This window comes from Cololabis saira, chromosome 17, assembly GCF_033807715.1.
Source record: "Cololabis saira isolate AMF1-May2022 chromosome 17, fColSai1.1, whole genome shotgun sequence".
Lineage (NCBI taxonomy): Eukaryota > Metazoa > Chordata > Actinopteri > Beloniformes > Belonidae > Cololabis > Cololabis saira.
Genome location: NC_084603.1, coordinates 42,786,384 through 42,806,041, shown reverse-complemented (window position 1 = coordinate 42,806,041; position 19,658 = coordinate 42,786,384). Strand labels below are relative to the sequence as shown.

The following is a 19,658-nucleotide window of genomic DNA, read 5'->3' as shown; positions in this document are numbered from 1 at the left end:
GCGGAGGTCCCACGGGCGTGAAGTGCATGTAGAGAATTCCGGAAAAGATACTTTTTTGCCTTCAAAATAAAGTGTGGCAACGACTAAACACATATTTTTGAATGTGGTGTTGAAAACGGACTTTAATTTTGAAAGATGCCGGCCGGATATGTGTGTGGTGTTTCCAGCTGGTCCGTGTTAAACACATCTGGTCCTTCCGCAGCACCAACGTGGATTCCGAGCGAGTTGTGTGTTGCGTATTTGTACAGTTTTTCCTGCAATATCACTTTTTGAATACATTGCTGCTGTCTTACACCCTTGGAAACTGTTTTGATAACAGTCAGGCAGGTAGTTTGACGGTCAACTATTTAAAAGGGTTATCTAATGGCAGCTTGAATAACCTGCTTGTGTAACTTCTAATTGAGTAAACGCAACGTTTCCTTCAACCTGCATCATTAGCCAAGACTCTTCTCTGTTGTCTACAATGACAAGGTAAGTTATGCAAACATTTCTAGCGTTAAATAGATAAATTAAGAGTTAACCAGCGAGCATTTAAAAGATAGATTACCTGCATTGACCATTTTTATTTGTCTTTCAACCCTTTCGTCTCAGAAGTTGTAGGCCTACATATATGAAGTGTATCTACACTTTGAATCTGAACATTAGAAAGTAAATTCTTGGTGGATAAACGTGAAGTCATTGGAAATGTTTGATTTAATTTGATTTAATTGTCTTCCGACTGTTTGCTTTGGTTTGGGGGAAGGGGGTCTAAAACAAGAGTTGTGTTCCCTTTAGATTAATTAAGATTTTCTGCAAAGTGCAATATCCTACAACATACTTGCTCTGTTTACATAGCAATGCTGACACCTATTGGTGATTTCCTGGTACTACTGCCTTATCAATGACACTCGCAATCGATAAGATAAGGATAATTTAATAGCATTTAATAGAGCGGTGTAATAACCTATAAATAAAAATAAAAAAATAGTCTGATAGACTGTTTAATATACAACACATGACTTATTTTGGAATACAAATAAACAACTTGTCTATGACTATGCTATGTAAAATGTGAATTAACTTTTATTAGTAACTTTGGTAAGTTTAAGATTTCAATCCATAAATAACATGGATGGAGGGGATTCTGCCTAGTGTAGTGCATTTATTTAATCCGGCTCTGGGAACAAGTACTCAATTTTTGGATTTAAGTTGTAAATGCAAATTAAACTCCCAAACTCAGCTTTTGTACACGCTTCGTTATTGTAAAATGGAAACATTTAAATTTCCCACCCGAGGTCACCGGAGGTCTTAATGGAATTTCTGACCTGCTATCCTTTAACCCCTGCAGCTCTGCAGGATCACACACTCTGCTCCACCTTTAACCCCTGCAACTCTGCAGGATCACACACTCTGCTCCACCTTTAACCCCTGCAACTCTGCAGGATCACACACTCTGCTCCACCTTTAACCCCTGCAGCTCTGCAGGATCACACACTCGGCTCCACCTTTAACCCCTGCAGGATCACACACTCTGCTCCACCTTTAACCCCTGCAGCTCTGCAGGATCACACACTCTGCTCCACCTTTAACCCCTGCAGCTCTGCAGGATCACACACTCAGCTCCACCTTTAACCCCTGCAGCTCTGCAGGATCACACACTCTGCTCCACCTTTAACCCCTGCAGCTCTGCAGGATCACACACTCTGCTCCACCTTTAACCCCTGCAGCTCTGCAGGATCACACACTCGGCTCCACCTTTAACCCCTGCAGCTCTGCAGGATCACACACTCGGCTCCACCTTTAACCCCTGCAGCTCTGCAGGATCACACACTCGGCTCCACCTTTAACCCCTGCAGCTCTGCAGGATCACACACTCGGCTCCACCTTTAACCCCTGCAGCTCTGCAGGATCACACACTCTGCTCCACCTTTAACCCCTGCAGCTCTGCAGGATCACACACTCTGCTCCACCTTTAACCCCTGCAGCTCTGCAGGATCACACACTCGGCTCCACCTTTAACCCCTGCAGCTCTGCAGGATCACACACTCGGCTCCACCTTTAACCCCTGCAGCTCTGCAGGATCACACACTCGGCTCCACCTTTAACCCCTGCAGCTCTGCAGGATCACACACTCTGCTCCACCTTTAACCCCTGCAGCATCACACACTCGGCTCCACCTTTAACCCCTGCAGCTCTGCAGGATCACACACTCGGCTCCACCTTTAACCCCTGCAGCTCTGCAGCATCACACACTCGGCTCCACCTTTAACCCCTGCAGCTCTGCAGGATCACACACTCGGCTCCACCTTTAACCCCTGCAGCTCTGCAGCATCACACACTCAGCTCCACCTTTAACCCCTGCAGCTCTGCAGGATCACAGATACCCCTTTTACACCAAGCTGGTTCCAGGGCTGGTTCTGGGCTAGAGCCAGACTTAGCACCAGTTCTTTGGTTTTACACAGCCTAAGCACCGGCTCCTGGCTCTCAAAACTGGTGCTACACCAGCCCCAAGTCTTTGCTGGGCCAGCTCAAAGAACCAGTTACGTCGGGGGCTACGTGCTTACATCAAGGGCTGGGGGCGGGGCTGGGGACGGTGTTACTGAACAACCAAAGCAGAATAAACACGGAAGAACGCCGTTTTTAAACAACGGAGCGTTGAAGACAGTGGTTAAGTTAGCAGACTCTTTTATTATTACATCAATTTATTTAATAATGAATGTAAAACAGAAGCAGCTGTGGTCTACGGTACAATCCATCAACAGTAACGTCGGCGGGGTCCGTGCTCGCCGATGGAGCGCAGCCTCGCGTCCGAGCCCTCTCCCAGCCCGTCCCCGCGGGCCGGGAATTTTTATGAAATAAATGGATGTCATAATAAAAGAGTCTGCTAACTTAACCGCCGTCTTCAACGCTCGATCCATTTATTTAATAAAAATTCCTGGCCCGCGGGGACGCCTCCCAGCCCGCGGTTCTGGTTCCGCGTTACACCAACGCAGGGCCTACGGCGTATGTTACGTAACCTACGCCGTAGGTTACATAGGAGGAGAGGAGCTCCTGAGGAGAGGAGAGGAGAGGAGAGGAGCTGCTGTGCCCCGGGGCTGCCGGCTCTCGAGACAAATTTCTTAACAGGCGTTATTTGGATAAACTGACGTGGGGTTGGGGATCTTAAAGGTTACTTTTACGCCTGAAAAAAATATTAAAACTTAATAAAGTTCCATATTAACAGCGCTACAGCTGAAATTAAAACAGCTTTTAACTGTCTGCTTCCTCATATGGTGTGACGATCGACGCAGAGCCTACGGCGTAGGTTACGCGGCGACGGGCGCCGTACGCCGTACCCTACGCCGTAGGCTCTGCGTCGATTTAACGCAGAACCATAAATCAGCTCCAGAGCCGGCAGTCAGCCAGAAATTCCGAAATTTTCAGAGCAAATTTCTTAACAGGCGTTATTTGGATAAACTGAGCCCAGGTAGGGGATCTTAAAGGTTACTTTACCTGAAAAAATATTAAAACTTAATAAAGTGCCATATTAACAGCGCTACAGCTGAAATGAAAACAGCTTTTGGCTCTCCGCTTCCTGATCAGGGTGGGGATGAAAACGAGGGGGAGTGGTGGTGACGTATACAGTAACGTGATGACGTGGCTCTCTGGCCAGCACCAGCTTGTGTAAAAGCAAACGGTTCTTACTTAGAACCAACCGCGAATCGGCTCTAGCACCAGCACTAGCACCAGCCCTGGAACCAGCTTGGTGTAAAAGGGGTAAGAGTTGTTTAAAGCGTGGTGATGAGATGGCATGACCAGCGACATGATGCAGCACAGCTTTGACATGCATCACAAACGGGTTTTTGCTGATTTGTCCCGTAGTCCTGTAGTGTGTGACTGGTTTTAGGGAACCCAAAAATAGGGCTGAACGATTAATTGCATTTGCGATAATATCGCGATGTGATAAAAGAGATTTTCTAACCGCAAACATAGACATATATACGTATATATGTCTATGACCGCAAAGGCTGCGATTTGACCAGTCACGTGATCTGGTCACGTGATCTGGTCACGTGATCTGGTCACGTGATCCCTGGTCACGTGATCCCTGGTCACGTGATCCCTGGTCACGTGATCCCTGGTCACGTTGCCGGCAGGAAAAAAAAGTCAACAGTGCTGCGTGTCCGCGTGTAACCTAAATCTACCACGGCCTCAGTGTTAGGGCTCGGCCAGGTGGGTCTTTATAAATATATGGGCTTTATAAATTGATTAAATATATGAGCGCGGAGTCGGCGTGGCATGGAGCTGCGCGCGGCGACGAGCCGGGCGCGCACCGGCAGACAGTGGAGTCGCGCTGTGAAGCCTGATTTATGGTTCCGCGTAAAATCGACGCAGAGCCTACGGCGTAAGTTACGCGGCGACGCGCACTGTACGGTCCGCGTACCCTACGGCGTAGGCTCTGCGTCGAATTAACGCGGAACAATAAATCAGCCTTGAGTCGCGCTGTGAGCCTGAACATGCAGCCCGTCAGCTCATCAGGATGAGAGCTTAAACAGCGGGGCTGCCACTTGTTCATTGCTGGTTTGTTTTGTTAACTCTGTAAGCTTTGTTGGTTTGTTTGTTTGTTTGTTAGTTTGCTGGTGTTTTTTTTTCTGTGATTTTTAAATTATTTGTGAAAAAGTTCTGACTTCCCAGTGAGGAAGGTTTTTTTGTTCCCTGTGGGAGTTTTTCTGTGTTATTCCATTAAACTACGCCTCGTTTTGGCTAAAGTTTAACCCGGTTTGGTGTCGTGCGATTGGGTTCAGAGAACGACCCATAACACGTGTTAAAGAGGTAAAGCCACAGATTTGTTTTCTTTATTGTTGTTTATTGCTGTGCTTTAAATAAATCTGACATTGTTTATTATAAAACAGACTGATTTATTGCTTGTGTATTTGAAAAATACATGAGAACAGGACCTTGAAAAAATAATCGCATATTAAATCGCAATCGCAATATTGAGGAAGAAAATCGCAATTAGATTATTTTCAAAAATCGTTCAGCCCTACCCAAAAATGTAAAAGGTTATGTTGCCTCCAGTTTCTTTAGTGTGCCGTCTCTTCAGACACTTGGATATATGCCCCCAAGCACAGGACGTGTTTTTATATTTTTATACTGAATCACCTTTTTAACTCTTATAAAATTGTGTGTCAAAGGTGAAAGGTGAGTTTTTTTTTTTGTTTTTTTTTGTCTCTTCAGTGTAAAGGACGAAACTCGAAGTGCTTCCCCTCAGTGTCCCAAGCCTGATGAATCTGAGCAGCCGCTGGGAACAGCCATGGAGGCCCCGGCCGCCGCCGGTCAGTCCCCTCACGTTCTCACTGTCAACTTTTAGTTTGAGTTTTACATGAATAGCAGTGCCATACGAGGACAATTTCTGTTAAATGTAAAAATAATGATAGTTGTGTGGACTTTTTCAAACGGCCTCCCAGCTGCTGGTGTTAATTTAGATTTTCCTTTTAAGATTTTACTGTGAAATCGGAAAACGTTTCCGAAGTGCTTATCACCAAGGAGATGGAAGAGGAAGAGAAACAGCTGATGGAGGAAGGGGAGAGGAAAGAGAGAGAGATGATGACAAAGGTGCGTTACTTTTCACTTCTTTTGGCTGCGTTTTTCTCAGATGATGCCAATAATAATTGTAATAATGATACTACAAAGTTATGAGGAAAAAGAAAGTATACCCTTCCTGTTCTAAGCTGATACCTGTCAGGTTATAATAAAAATGAGCAGGATCTGTAAATGATGTAACTACTACCTCCCATAGGTGACAATGACACTTGACATATTACACCGTTTCAATATTTATTAGGGGTGTAACGATACACTAATCTCACGATACGATACACGATATTGAGGTCACGATAACGATATGATATTATAGCAGTATTTTTTTAACAAACTTGAATGAGGAACATATCACTGGAATAAATGGTCTTTTATTTGAAAGACACAAATTACAAAATAATGCTGTGCGTTTGCCCTATTGTTCCAGTTTGTAATGCTTTATAACTGTTTAAGTTTTAAAGAGAAAGCCAGGCCAACCATTTTCCACAAACTGAACTAAAAGTAAATGTCAGGTTTGCATTATGCATCTTCAGTTTCATACAAGTACAAATATTTTGCCACAAACTGAATAGTTTCTCTCATGTATGATTTGACTTTTTTCTTTTCCAGAAATGTAACAACTAAAATTAAATAAATAGATAAAAGTAATTAAATACATACAATTTTACATCATAAAACAGATTGATTCATGCTCACCTTATAAGTGTAAGAGGAGATTTATTTTTGTTAAGAAGGTTATTTTGGTATTTCAGGGTTCATTATTTTATAAATATATTCTTTATATTGTGATGTAAATCAGGGACTATAATGACACTAGTCAGTTTATCTGTAGTGATTAGTCTGTTTTAGATTGGGCGGAGTGATACGCCACAGTACGGCACTAGGTGCTGTGTTGATGTTCTAAAATCCTACACTGTTGAGGGACATTAAAGTACACTGGAACTCGGCAGAAGTTGTCCCCGTGTTTATCCTACTCACCACCCCAAAAAGGTTTAATTTAATAAGGTAAGGCTTAACTCTACACCAGCCTTACATGAGTAAATGTTCAGAGCTCAAAACCCTGCAAGAGTCCCGTGATCGGGACCAAAACGGTACTAGTTTCTTCTGAGCGGAGGAAGATTTTGGTCCGCGGGTCGAGGCGTGGTCGTTACTAGTCAACACAATAGATTAATATTAATAATCCAATATCACGATACGGTTTGTCACCTCCACGACACGTTTCGTGACGTTTTTGTATCGCAAAATTTCGTGGAACGATATATTGTTACACCCCTAATATTTATTTAACAAGAAAACTCCCGCACACCTTCTTCTCACCGTACACTTGTTTATTAGGCCAACGTTTCGGTCATAGACCTTTTTCAAGCCTTGAGTTTTCTTTTTAAATTTGGCTGCAGCTTTCCTCCTCCGACGCACCTTTCTGCAAATCCGGTGTGCAAAAAGTTTTCTACTTTGAATATTTATTTAACAAAAATGGATGAAATGAAATGCTGGTCTGGAGCATGAAGGAGTGTAAACGCAACGTCAAAGTAGCTGATTTAAGTAAAAACTTTCCTCCAAAGGTTCTTGTGCAGGTTAACGAATCAACACTTTGTTGTTCCAGACGCTTCGTATTTCCCTCCCCTGTTTGGTCTTAGTCCAGGCATCTCTGGACACACCAGAAGCGTTCATGCATTCATTCTCTGGACACACGAGCAGCGTTCATGCATTCATGTGATATTCTTCTCCCCACAAGGCCCGGGAGTCGTGGGAGAGGGACTCGCATGACCTGCGCTACAAACGACTGCAGCATTTGCTTCAAAAGAGCAACATCTATTCTAAATTTCTCCTAACCAAAATGGAGCAGCAGCAGAATGAGGTACAGGAATGTGAGTGTTGAGAGCAGCAGGTGGTGTTGTCGCTGCAGGTGCTAACACACATGCCCTTCTCACTGTTTCAGGAGAAACTCAAGAAGGAGAGGTTTGAGAAGAAGACCAAGAAGGTGAGGGAAGTTTGACTTAAAATCTAAACTAGCTTGGCATAAAAATACCATCTAGTTATATTCATAGAAGTATATTTATCCTTTTAGATCCCAAATACCAGCAGTGGTGAGTCTGAGAAAGGTGAGCTGATCTTTGATTTGATCTTGTTTTAAATGCAACTTGACAATAAATGAACAACATTCACAACACCACAGTGTGTCCTTAAAGAGCATATTGCAGGTTGGAGACCCCTGTGAATCAATGTGTAGGAAAATAATGTAGGAACTGAATTTTCATTGAAATACACATAAATATATACTACAGTGACCTCCGGAGTTGTTTTTGTGAGAGTATTTTACTTCCGCATCTGAAAAGGCTGAACCGGAAGTGACGTGGCACCAGGGAGCGCGGTGAATTTCAACAATAGGAAAAATAATGGATCTTAATGTTAGTTGTGACACTGAAGAGGTTGTGAATGTGTATTCACACCAATATGACGGGCCACAGCCTTATAATTACGAACCCGTTAGGCCCCCCACGTTCTTTTGATTAACAGCTGAAACTCTTTAAACTTTTTAAAAGGCTGATTTATGGGTCCGCGTTACACCAACGCAGACCCTACGGCGTAGGGTACGCGGCGACGCACCGAACGCTGCGTGCGCCGCGTACCCTACACCGTAGGCTACGCCGTCGTTTTTACGCGGAACCATAAATCCGCCTTTATTCACTGCAGCACCCGCCCGTGCGCTCCTGAAAGAAACTCCGAAAATAACTCCTTAAAAATGGGTGAGTACTTGTAATCTGTCTACGTTTGTACTTTCTAAACAGAGAACAAGCTTATTATTTTCTCTTTTTTCTGATTAAATGCATCCGAAATAGCCGGGTATTTTTAAAACCGAATATTTCCCCCCCTTCGTTTATAAAATAATTTGTATCCACATTACATTGTTGTTAAAAAAAAAAAAACCTTCCACACATAACCGAAGATCTGCGTTTTCGACCACGTTCATAAGCATTCCAAACCTGTAGATCATTTGTTCTTCCCCCTGTGTCCCACCACGGAGCTGCCACGTTAAATCGACAGCCCTGCGCCGTAGGGTACGGCGTAGGGCTGCACGCTGCCGCGTACTCTACGGCGTAGGCTCTGCGTCGGTGTAACGCAGTAAACGGTGGTCAAGAGGCGAGCAGAGACCATTTATTTAATAAATAGCTTGGAGAACAGATGGTGGATCATCCGTAGTTCTGTAGTAAAGAAAGGTCGCACGTTAGACGTCAGACTCAGAGCAGATTTGTTGTTGTTTTGGAGCATAATGTGATGTTCGAAAACGCAAAACTCTCTGTCTCTGTCTACACGCATCTACCGTATTTTCGCGACCATAAGGCGCACATAATTTTTTTTTTTTTTTTTTTTTTTATATAAATGTGCCGGGCGCCTTATGAAACGGTGCGCCGTGTCTATTACCTGAATTACGGTAATGTAAGGCCGCCCACCATGAGAACGGTAAAAAGAGAAGGGGCGGGTGAAGCCTCCGTGAGTTGCGACGTGAATGAGACTCCACTGAGCTGTTTAATGCGAAACAGAAGATGAAGACTTTAAAGGATTTGCTTGATGTGTAAAGTGAAATAAAATACAATCAAACTAAGTTTTGCTCCGCTCTATTTTTAAATAAGCACACTTGTGTGTGCTGTTCTGCAGCGCGTGTGTGTTTTGCATGTCGGAACCGAGGATGCACCTGCCGTGGGTTTGCGGGGTCCGATCGCCGCATCCCCGGGGCAGATCCGGCTGAAATGCCGGTGCTCTTTCCCCGGGAGTCCCTGCTACCAGTGCATGTGGGCTCCTCCGGTCCCGGCCGGTCGGAACGGTCACTTTCCCCGGTTAAAGCCGCGATGCTCCAGCCCGACTTCCTGGTTCCCCAAGCGGGGTCCGGTCGACCTGGTTCCCGCCCGCTTTGCGAGCAGAGATTTCTGGGGTCTGTCCCAGGTCTGATCAGCTTCCCTCTCCAAGATTTACAGCCAAATCTGTCGGTTACAAACCCGGTACCGGAGTCCCCGACATGCGTGTGTGTGTTTTTCGCGGCGAGAAACACACACATTCTCATTTATGTGGTGCTTGCGGACTGGCGCAGCTGAATTAGCGGAGCGGAGCTCCTGTCGGATACAACCCGGTACCAGATCCCGACATGCGCGCGTGTGAGCGGGACCAGCGCGGGGGAGCGGACGGGGAGCGGACCCGGTCCAGCGCGGGGGACCCGGGACGCGGGACCCGGGACCAGCGCGGGGGGCGGGCGGAGCGGGAGCCGGGACCGCTGCGGTCGGGATCCGCAGCACAACGGGGTATGAAAAGTTTATTTACTCTTGTGCTTGCCTGCCACGCTGATGGACAGAAACTGCCGGCTATGGTGATTTTTAAAAGAAAAGCGTTGCCTAAACAGACTTTTCCAGCCAGAGTGAAATGAAAAGGGCTGGTGGCTGAGACAGGTTTATGTGCGGTGCCAGCGACCCGTGGTTTTTTTTAATTCTTTAATGCAGAAACAGAATATGAACCTTTGAAGGGTTTGATTGATGTGAAAAGTGAAATAAAATATCAAACTAAGTTTTGCTTCCGCTCTATTTTTAGCGCGTGTGTGTTTTGCAGCGCGCGTGTGTGCAGCTCCGTCTCAGTAGACGGCGCCTTTGGGGTCGGTGCGCCGTATGTGTGTTTTTAAAACCAAAAATTACACACAAAACTGAGGGTGCGCCGTATGGTCGTGAAAATACGGTACATAAACGGAGTTTTCAAAAAATCTTCACTTTGCCCGGAGTTTTTTTAAACATTCGTTTATTTGCGTTTTCATGTGGATGACAGGTCCAAACGTAGGAAAATATCTTCGGTTTAGCAGATACCCGGCTACATGTGGACGGGGTCTGCGCAGTTAGATGGAGCAGAGCTGTGGAGACGTCTCCCTCCCGCTGCGTCATATGACGCAGTGTTCGGAAAAAAAAAGCGTTTGTAGGAGCTTTGCTAAAATCAGCCACTTTTTCCTCTGAATACGTGCCCTTATGTCTTGTAAAACATTAAATCCTACATTAACTTCTCACATAGTCATTTTCATATAAGGTCAGGTATAATTTTTGAAAAAACCGTAACCTGCAATATGCTCTTTAAGTCTTCAAATGATGATCAGCACAAATGTAAAATCTGTTTATCTGACCAGATAAAAAGAAGAGGAAGAGAGATGAAGATTACAAAATAGCAGATGTCATGTCGGTGGAAGTAAGTCTGACTCCACATTTCATCTGCTGTTCATCTCTGACATTTGCTCATCTGTTGAGTCTTCTCTTTGCTGTTTGTCTTCCAGGAAATTATATCACAAGCCAAGAAGTCAAAAGTGGAGGAGGAGGAAGAGGAGGAGGCGGTAATTTTCCTTCTGCTTCAGTTTGCACTTTTCTACCGATTGTAAAATGTAGAAGGAGCTGTGGAGTGTTTGAACCACACAGCTCCGTTCACACAGAGCTACTCGCTGCTGCTTCTCACCTGCACCTCTGTCATCAGATAATGTTGGTTTGTGATGAACCAATGAGGTTACAGACGTGTATCGTCGGTATAGTAGCTGATAGTTACTTTTACTGGGGACGGTTTTTGGTCTTGGTCCAGGTCTCATTAACCGCTGGCAAACACAAATATGATAATACACAAACTATTTAGATTTCTCAGTTCATCCCAGATTAGTATGACATGTCTTATAACTGCCTCCTAATATTATGTGAGGTTATATTTTGAATATAATAGCTAGTATGTACGGTTCATAATCAAATTATGTCACAGCACCTGGTGTGAAACTTCCCTGTCAAGAGCAACATCTTCTGTTTAAATAATGCTAAAATAGATTGTTAAATCAAGGTAGAGCCATCAATCAATAAATCAATTACTTTATTTGTCCCCAAGGGGGTGATTAGTTTCGCTAGAGGAGAAGCACACAATGGTAAATATACATAATAAATTACAATAGGTTACACATCATAGTACAGACCTAAGCTTAAGAGGGAAGGCTTTTTCACCCACTACCTTTTCCTCCGGCATTCAAAAGAACAATAGCAGAGGAACAAAGGAGTGTTTATATCTGTTTTTCTGAGCAGTAACTGATGGTAGAAACTGAAACTGCTTATTAAGGGATGTTGGAATCAGACAACATGGAGTTCTAGATCAGCTGTTTGTTATAAAGTTCTTGTTAAGTTTGTTGAGCCGACCCGATGATTTTACTGCTTACACTGACAACCTTATTGAGCAAGTTTCTGTCTTTGACTTTCAAAGATTGAAACCAACAAATAAAAGAAAAAGTGATAACAGATTTGATAAAAGAACGATGAAACATAGTCATCAGGGAAGAATCCACCTGGAATTTAGAAAGTTTCCGAAGACAAAAAAGGCGCTGCTGGCTTTTCTTATATATCGAGTCTGTATTTTTTCCAAATGACAGTTTATTGTCAATAATAGTGCCTAAATATTTATAGGACTCAACAATTTCAACTTGTAAATAAATGTGTGTTGCGTGTGACTTTTAGAACAAGGTTCCAGCTCAGAAGAAACTGGAAGCCGAGGACATTGAAAAGATGAGCGACTCCAACCAAGACATAAAGAACCGGTTGTCGGAGACGGTTCGAGACAATGCCAAGTATCTCCTGGATCCTCACAGGAAGGTGGACGGGCAGCCGGTTCCTGTCCCGCAGCCCCAGCTCGTCACCGGAGGGGTCATGAGGTGGTACCAGATCGAAGGCATCGAGTGGCTGAGGGTGAGCAGGAACCATTCCCTCTTTCTCCTCACACCTGCACCTCAGAGCCGTCTCTGTTCCAGCTAGAACCGGTTTTAGTCCAGTTCTGGGGTCCAGCTATCATTTTAGTCACGTTCATTCTCCTTTTAGTCGTGTCAAGTTTCAGTCGACTAAAAGTCTGAGCATTTTAGCAGTGCCGCCTCTCCTTGTAGCACCCTATAATGTAATCATTTCACCCTATAATGTAATCATTTCACCCTATAATGTAATCATTTCACCCTATAATGTAATCATTTCCTGAAAATGTAATAATGCCTGAAAATGTAATAAAATTTGCACTTAACTCAATCGAAAATGTAATAAAACCCAATAATGTAATAACTTCACCAATAATGTAATAAAATATCAGATATTGTAATAACATTTTTACCGATAATATAATACCTTATTACATTATTGGGAATTTATTACATGGTACTCAAAGTCTGCAATTTAACCCAATAGTCATTCTGGTGTTTCAAATCCAGCGTATAAAACATTCTTAGATACTTAAAACACAAAATGTAGAACTCTGGACTGAAAATGAACATATATATTACATTATTTGTCAAATATTACATTATCAGTTTTGGAAAAGAAAAAAACACCCACCTGAAAATGTAATCGACAATTTTGATTATCGATTTTTGTCGACAACGTCGACGAATCGTTGCAGCCCTATTCCAGGTTCAAGATTTGAATTCAATACTTATTAATATTATATATATTATTAATCCCAGTGGCAGGACGTGACATCGCCCAGCAGCAGAACTAAACCAGAGGAAACTACTGAAAACATGGACATTAAGGATCTTTGTTGGAACATTTCGTCTCGTTTTGGTCAACGAAAATGAAGACACATTTTAGCAGAGTTTTTATTTTGAAATCTACATTTTAGTCTCGTTTTTATACCTCTTTTATACCACCCTATGATATTGTATTATATATCTAATTATCGTTATCGTCACATGACATTTTCCTTGTGTCTCGTCTCATTTTCCTCAGCCGATGAAGGTTCGTTGATGATGATATTTAGTGGTAATTTTCGTTGACGAAAGCAGCTTTAGTTCCAGCAGGAGCAGTTCCTGGATGCTGCGTGGTGAGCAGCTGATACTGAGCACCAGCCTGTGTTGTTCCTATGTTGGTAGATGTTGTGGGAGAACGGCATCAACGGTATCCTGGCTGACGAGATGGGACTGGGAAAGACCATCCAGTGCATCGCTCACATCGCCATGATGATTGAGAAGAAAGTTCTGGGCCCCTTCTTGGTGGTGGCCCCTCTCTCCACTCTGCCCAACTGGATCAGTGAATTCAAGCGCTTCACACCAGAGGTAAAGCTCTCTCCCCCAGGGAACTGCCGTTACCTCTCAACCACAGATGTGGAAGTTCATGGATTTTATGCCCCTCGCCCTTTTTTTTACATCTAGTTCTGGAAATGACAAGATAAGAGCGTGGCATGCTGAGCCGACTAGAGCCACAAAACCTTTGGGTAGAGTGCTAATCAGTGCGTTTACATGGGATGTTTAATTCCTCTTTCATTCAGAATTAAAATTAAATCTGATTTAAAGGAGCATGAGGCTCCTTTTAAGAAATGAGACTCTCTAGCGCCACCCTTCACCACGACGGCCGTCGGGGGTACTGCAGCCAACAGTGAAGCCGGCACGGGAGAACGGGGAGAACGTGCATGCAGCGTCATGTGACGTCACATCCGCAGCCCAGCGCGGGAAATTCGGGACCGAATTGCAGCACATTTTGCAGCACACAGCCTGTTCAAGGCAACGGAGAGATACACTAGAGGAATCGTTCTTTTTGGTTTGGAACGCTTCATCTGACATTATTACTAGAATAATTAAAACGTATACGAATTTTTTTCATAAATTCTGCCTCAATCCGGCCTCAAGCTCCTTAAAAATGACCATAAACACCTAATTCCGAATGAAAATGGCCATTCCGAATTAAACTTAATTCTGAAGTAAGTGGCTGGTTTATTCCGATTTTAAATCTGAATAGAATAATTCCTCGATCATGTATAAACTCATTCCTCTTTAAATTAATTCCGGTCTTTCTTTCTGCTCGTTCCCTCGCCCGTCTGTCTCCATGGGCTATATATTATATTCCACTGGGCTGGTTTTCCAAACAAAGTTTCAAGATGCAGCACGCAGTAAACGCTGGTCAAGAGCAGAGACCATTTTAGACAAACATCAAAATGTTGAGCTTTTCAAAGTTGTAGTGGCTAAGTTAGTTTTTCTTCCGGTAGTTTAACTTCCGGTCCGCCCCCCTATCCAATCAGAACCTTCCCAACCCCCAGACCTGTAGAGGAATTGGAGAAAGACCATCAAACGTGTTTTCCATGTAAACCTCAATTCAGAATGACTATTTCCATGTAAACTCAAAGGAAAAAAAAGGTTAATTTGGAATTATTTAATTCAGAATAATTAATTCCGAATTAAAAAACATCATGTAACCGTGGCCAATGTCCTAGATGCACCGCTAGCTAACGCACTTTTGACACGCTTCTGTTGAGATCCGACGATGGCGCAGCTCCTCAAAACTGGACCAAGGCACGTTCCCTCCCCGTGGGACCGAGCTGTACGACGTTAACACCCGCTGGACCACAGCACGTTCCCTCCCCGTGGGACCGAGCTGTACGACGTTAACACCCGCTGGACCACGACACGTTCCCTCCCCGTGGAACCGAGGTGTACGATGGTTAGCACCCGCTGGACCACGACACGTTCCCTCCCCGTGGAACCGAGGTGTACGATGGTTAGCACCCGCTGGACCACGGCACGTTCCCTCCCTGTGGAACCGAGCTGTACGACGTTAACACCCGCTGGACCACGGCACGTTCCCTCCCTGTGGAACCGAGCTGTACGGCGTTAACACCCGCTGGACCACAGCACGTTCCCTCCCTGTGGAACCGAGCTGTACGACGTTAACACCCGCTGGACCACGGCACGTTCCCTCCCTGTGGAACCGAGCTGTACGACGTTAACACCCGCTGGACCACGGCACGTTCCCTCCCCGTGGAACCGAGCTGTACGACGTTAACACCCGCTGCACCACGGCACGTTCCCTCCCTGTGGAACCGAGGTGGACGACGGTTAGCACCCGCTGGACCACGGCACGTTCCCTCCCTGTGGAACCGAGGTGGACGACGGTTAACACCCGCTGGACCACGGCACGTTCCCTCCCTGTGGAACCGAGCTGAACGACGTTAACACCCGCTGGACCACGGCACGTTCCCTCCCCGTGGAACCGAGCTGAACGACGTTAACACCCGCTGGACCACGGCACGTTCCCTCCCTGTGGAACCGAGCTGAACGACGTTAACACCCGCTGGACCACGGCACGTTCCCTCCCCGTGGAACTGAGCTGTACGACGGTTAGCAGCCGCTGCACCACGGCACGTTCCCTCCCTGTGGAACCGAGGTGTACGACGGTTAGCACCCGCTGGACCACGGCACGTTCCCTCCCTGTGGAACCGAGGTGGACGACGGTTAACACCCGCTGGACCACGGCACGTTCCCTCCCTGTGGAACCGAGCTGAACGACGTTAACACCCGCTGGACCACGACACGTTCCCTCCCCGTGGAACCGAGCTGTACGACGGTTAGCACCCGGTCCAGAAGTCTAACCAGGTTCCCGTTTGTACCCAGGTGTCAGTGCTGCTTTACCACGGCCCCCAGGCGGAGAGGGCCAAGGTGAGGAAGCAGATCCGCCGGCCTCAGGGGCCACTGGGCATGTGTCCTGTCGTCGTCACATCCTTTGAGATCTCCATGATCGACAGGAGATTTCTTCAGGTAGGATCTCAGGTTATTAGTCCTGGCTGAACCTCTCAAGTGTTTGTTCACATGCATGTTGTTTAAGACTGTCACGTGTGCTCTGCTCCAGCACTTCCAGTGGAAGTATCTGATCGTGGACGAGGGTCACAGGATCAAGAACCTGAACTGTCGACTGGTGCAGGAGCTGAAGATGCTGCCCACTGACAACAAGCTGCTGCTGACGGGGACGCCCCTCCAGAACAACCTGGCCGAGCTCTGGTCGCTGCTCAACTTCCTCCTGCCAGAGGTGTTTGATGACCTGAAGAGGTGATTCTTATTCATTCATCACAGTACCGCTAATGCTTACATTAAACACTTAAATAATATTAACTTTCATGTGAGGAGTTCTATAGTTTTACATTTGAAAACTTGATTTAGAAGATGATCATCCGTCAGTCTAAACTGTGTGGGGTGTGGAGTTTGATTAGTCTCATAGATAACTGTTAATGCACCGAGAGTGATCAACAAATACAGGACTGTCTCAGAAAATTAGAATATTGTGATAAAGTCCTTTATTTTCTGTATTGCAAAAATGTCATACATTCTGGATTCATTACAAATCAACTGAAATATTGCAAGCCTTTTATTATTTTAATATTGCTGATTATGGCTTACAGCTTAAAGGAGCCGTCTGTAAGAAATGGCCAAAACTGGTACTGCAGTCACTTTCAAAATATTGTTGAGCGGCGTGTACCCTCCCCCTCCTCCCCCCGACCACAGGTTGCCAGGTAGGCTGTAGAATGCAGCAGGAACGTAGGCTGCCATGGCTGCCATAATTAGAGCCGAGCTGGCAACCCGGATGCCGAAACAATACTGACTTGGTGATTGGGAGATAGGTGGAGGGTGGAGCTTCAGAAACAATACTGACTTGGTGATTGGGAGATAGGTGGAGGGTGGAGCTTCAGAAACAATACTGACTTGGTGATTGGGAGATAGGTGGAGGGTGGAGCTTCAGAAACAATACTGACTTGGTGATTGGGAGATAGGTGGAGGGTGGAGCTTCAGAAACAATACTGACTTGGTGATTGGGAGATAGGTGGAGGGTGGAGCTTCAGAAACAATACTGACTTGGTGATTGGGAGATAGGTGGAGGGTGGAGCTTCAGAAACAATACTGACTTGGTGATTGGGAGATAGGTGGAGGGTGGAGCTTCAGAAACAATACTGACTTGGTGATTGGGAGATAGGTGGAGGGTGGAGCTTCAGGCCAAAACAAAAAATGACAACATAAACATCAGTTGAGGGCTGCAACTCCTCTTTTTAAACTGGAATATCCTGGCTTGAGTGCTGTTGTCAGTGACATAAGTATTTGAAATGAACATGATTTTTAAATGTCTGTTGACATATCGGGGTCATTTTATGATTCGTTTTATTATTGCTCTTACATACAGCTCCTTTAAGAAAACTCAAATATCCTATCTAAAAAAATTAGAATATTCTGGGAATCTTAAACTTAAGCATTATGAAGAGATGATTTAGGCAAAAAATCATTTTTGAAAAAAAAGGTGACAAAATATGTAATCGGCAATCCTTCCTTGTCAGCTACTTAAGGCGAGCTATACAGGACTGTCTCAAGAAATTAGAATATTGTCATAAAGTTCTTTATTTTCTGTAATGCAAGATTCCCAGAATATTCTAATTTTCTGAGACAGTCCTGTAGATCAGTGGTCCCCAACCCCCGGGCCACGGCCCGGTACCGGGCCATGGGTCATTTGGTAGCGGGCCGCACAGAGAGAAAAAATAATTTCTGTAGCCCCGACTGATGATGGTTGACTCTCAAACTGATGGTTACAATGTTTTTATTCCTTGGATGTAAATACACGGCAAACACACCGTAAGAGCTATAAAGGAATAAAATAAAATAGAGTTAGTCTTTCTACATTCATATAAGTTTCATTTAACTTAAATACAGACCGACGCAGCTGCTCTGTCGGCTACCGTTAACTGCAATACACGAGTAACCATGGCAACAAAACTCAAGCTGGACATAAATACGGCATAAAATTTGCAAAGAAAACAAATCCTCATCAGCAGGTGCTTTCTGTGTCAGTTAGGCACCACTTTAGCATTCCCAACACTAGTTTAGTCTTTCAGACACACTTTCTACTGCCGTTAAACTTTTACCATTAAAGTCCGAAGCGCCGGATGTTTACGAGGTCTTGGCGAGACGCCTTCAAAATAAAAGCACTAAATATCGGTCTCCTTAATATATAACAAATAAAATAAAAGCCTGGCTTTAAATAACGTTAATTAGAAAACAAACATAAAAACAAATTTAAAGAAATCTGCATATTAAAGGTAATTTACAATTTCCATTATTTTATTTGTTAAAAAATGATGTATTATTATTGTTATTGTTACTATAGAGAAAATGCAACCGTTTTTAATGCTGATCTTGTCATTTTATTTCGTTTTTATCAACTACACCTTTTAGATTGGGCCGTGAAAATATTGTCAGACATTAAACCGGTCCGCGGTACAGAAAAGGTTGGGGACCACTGCTGTAGATGGTTACTGGACAACAGCGCCATCTACTGGATGGTGCTCTGCAAATAAGATAAGATAATCCTTTAATAGTCCCACATAGGGGAAATTTGCAATGGATCACTGAGCTATTTGTTTGTGGACCTACAGAACAAATGTCTCAAAAATACGAATATATAAATATGACCACAAATATGGTTGCAGGTCTTACACTCCCCTCGGTAGCCAACAGCAGAGTTTTTCATGTTGTACATTTTCTCTTTTCATTATATATTTGCTCTTTGCATTGCACAAATCACAACAAATTCCTTGTGTGTGTTTAACAAACTTGGCAATAAACCTATTTCTGATTCTGATTTTGTAATGCCGTGAAACAGCCGAGTTTATGCCATGTGGGTTGTTTGTGCTGATGATGATGCTAATGTCAGCTCTCGTTGATGTTTTTGCTGCCCAGCTTTGAGTCGTGGTTTGACATCAACACCCTTGGCGAGTCTGAGGATGTGGTGGTTGCTGAGCGTGAGCAGAACGTCCTCGGGATGCTGCACCAGGTCAGTTCTCCAGCAACTCACCGTGGTGAGCAAATGAAAGGCAGCGTCCCTGCATGCAGCATCAACTCCTCAGCCTTACAGAGTGTAGCTATTTATTACAGTTGCTTTAGTAGTAGCATCATAAGCCATCTTCTGGGTAATACCTTTTTTACCATAAAGTCAGTCAGTCCATTCTCCATATGTGGTGGTAGGGGTAGCCAGTACTGGAGTTGAGGGGGGATGGCATCCCCCCTGAAATAAAAACGGTCCAAATCATCCCCCCCGAAATAAAAACGGTCCAAATCATCCCCCCCTGAAATAAAAACAGTCCAAATCATCCCCCCCTGAAATGAAAACGGTCCAAATCATCCCCCCTGAAATAAAAATGGTCCAAATCATCCCCCCTGTAAAACTGCCATCCCCCCTTTCCATCCCTTATGTCATTTCATCAATGAATGTGTTTTTACTGCTATTTCAACATTTAGAGTCATCACCAGAAAAATAACTTATTTGACA

General features: G+C 44.5%; 1 protein-coding gene across 1 annotated transcript in view; it reads left to right on the top strand.

The window, feature by feature from the left end:
• The first annotated feature begins 204 nt into the window (after window positions 1–204).
• hells (helicase, lymphoid specific) overlaps window positions 205–19,658 on the top strand; it is a 32,661-nt gene continuing 13,207 nt past the window's right edge. Inside the window, exons 1-13 of the mRNA XM_061744567.1 lie at window positions 205–471; window positions 5,197–5,294; window positions 5,459–5,574; window positions 7,295–7,417; window positions 7,499–7,540; window positions 7,628–7,661; window positions 10,715–10,773; window positions 10,859–10,915; window positions 12,063–12,290; window positions 13,457–13,639; window positions 15,968–16,111; window positions 16,203–16,399; window positions 19,070–19,163. Coding sequence (XP_061600551.1) covers window positions 464–471; window positions 5,197–5,294; window positions 5,459–5,574; window positions 7,295–7,417; window positions 7,499–7,540; window positions 7,628–7,661; window positions 10,715–10,773; window positions 10,859–10,915; window positions 12,063–12,290; window positions 13,457–13,639; window positions 15,968–16,111; window positions 16,203–16,399; window positions 19,070–19,163 — 1,383 coding nt within the window. The 5' untranslated portion in view covers window positions 205–463. The remainder of the gene's footprint in view (window positions 472–5,196; window positions 5,295–5,458; window positions 5,575–7,294; window positions 7,418–7,498; window positions 7,541–7,627; window positions 7,662–10,714; window positions 10,774–10,858; window positions 10,916–12,062; window positions 12,291–13,456; window positions 13,640–15,967; window positions 16,112–16,202; window positions 16,400–19,069; window positions 19,164–19,658) is intronic.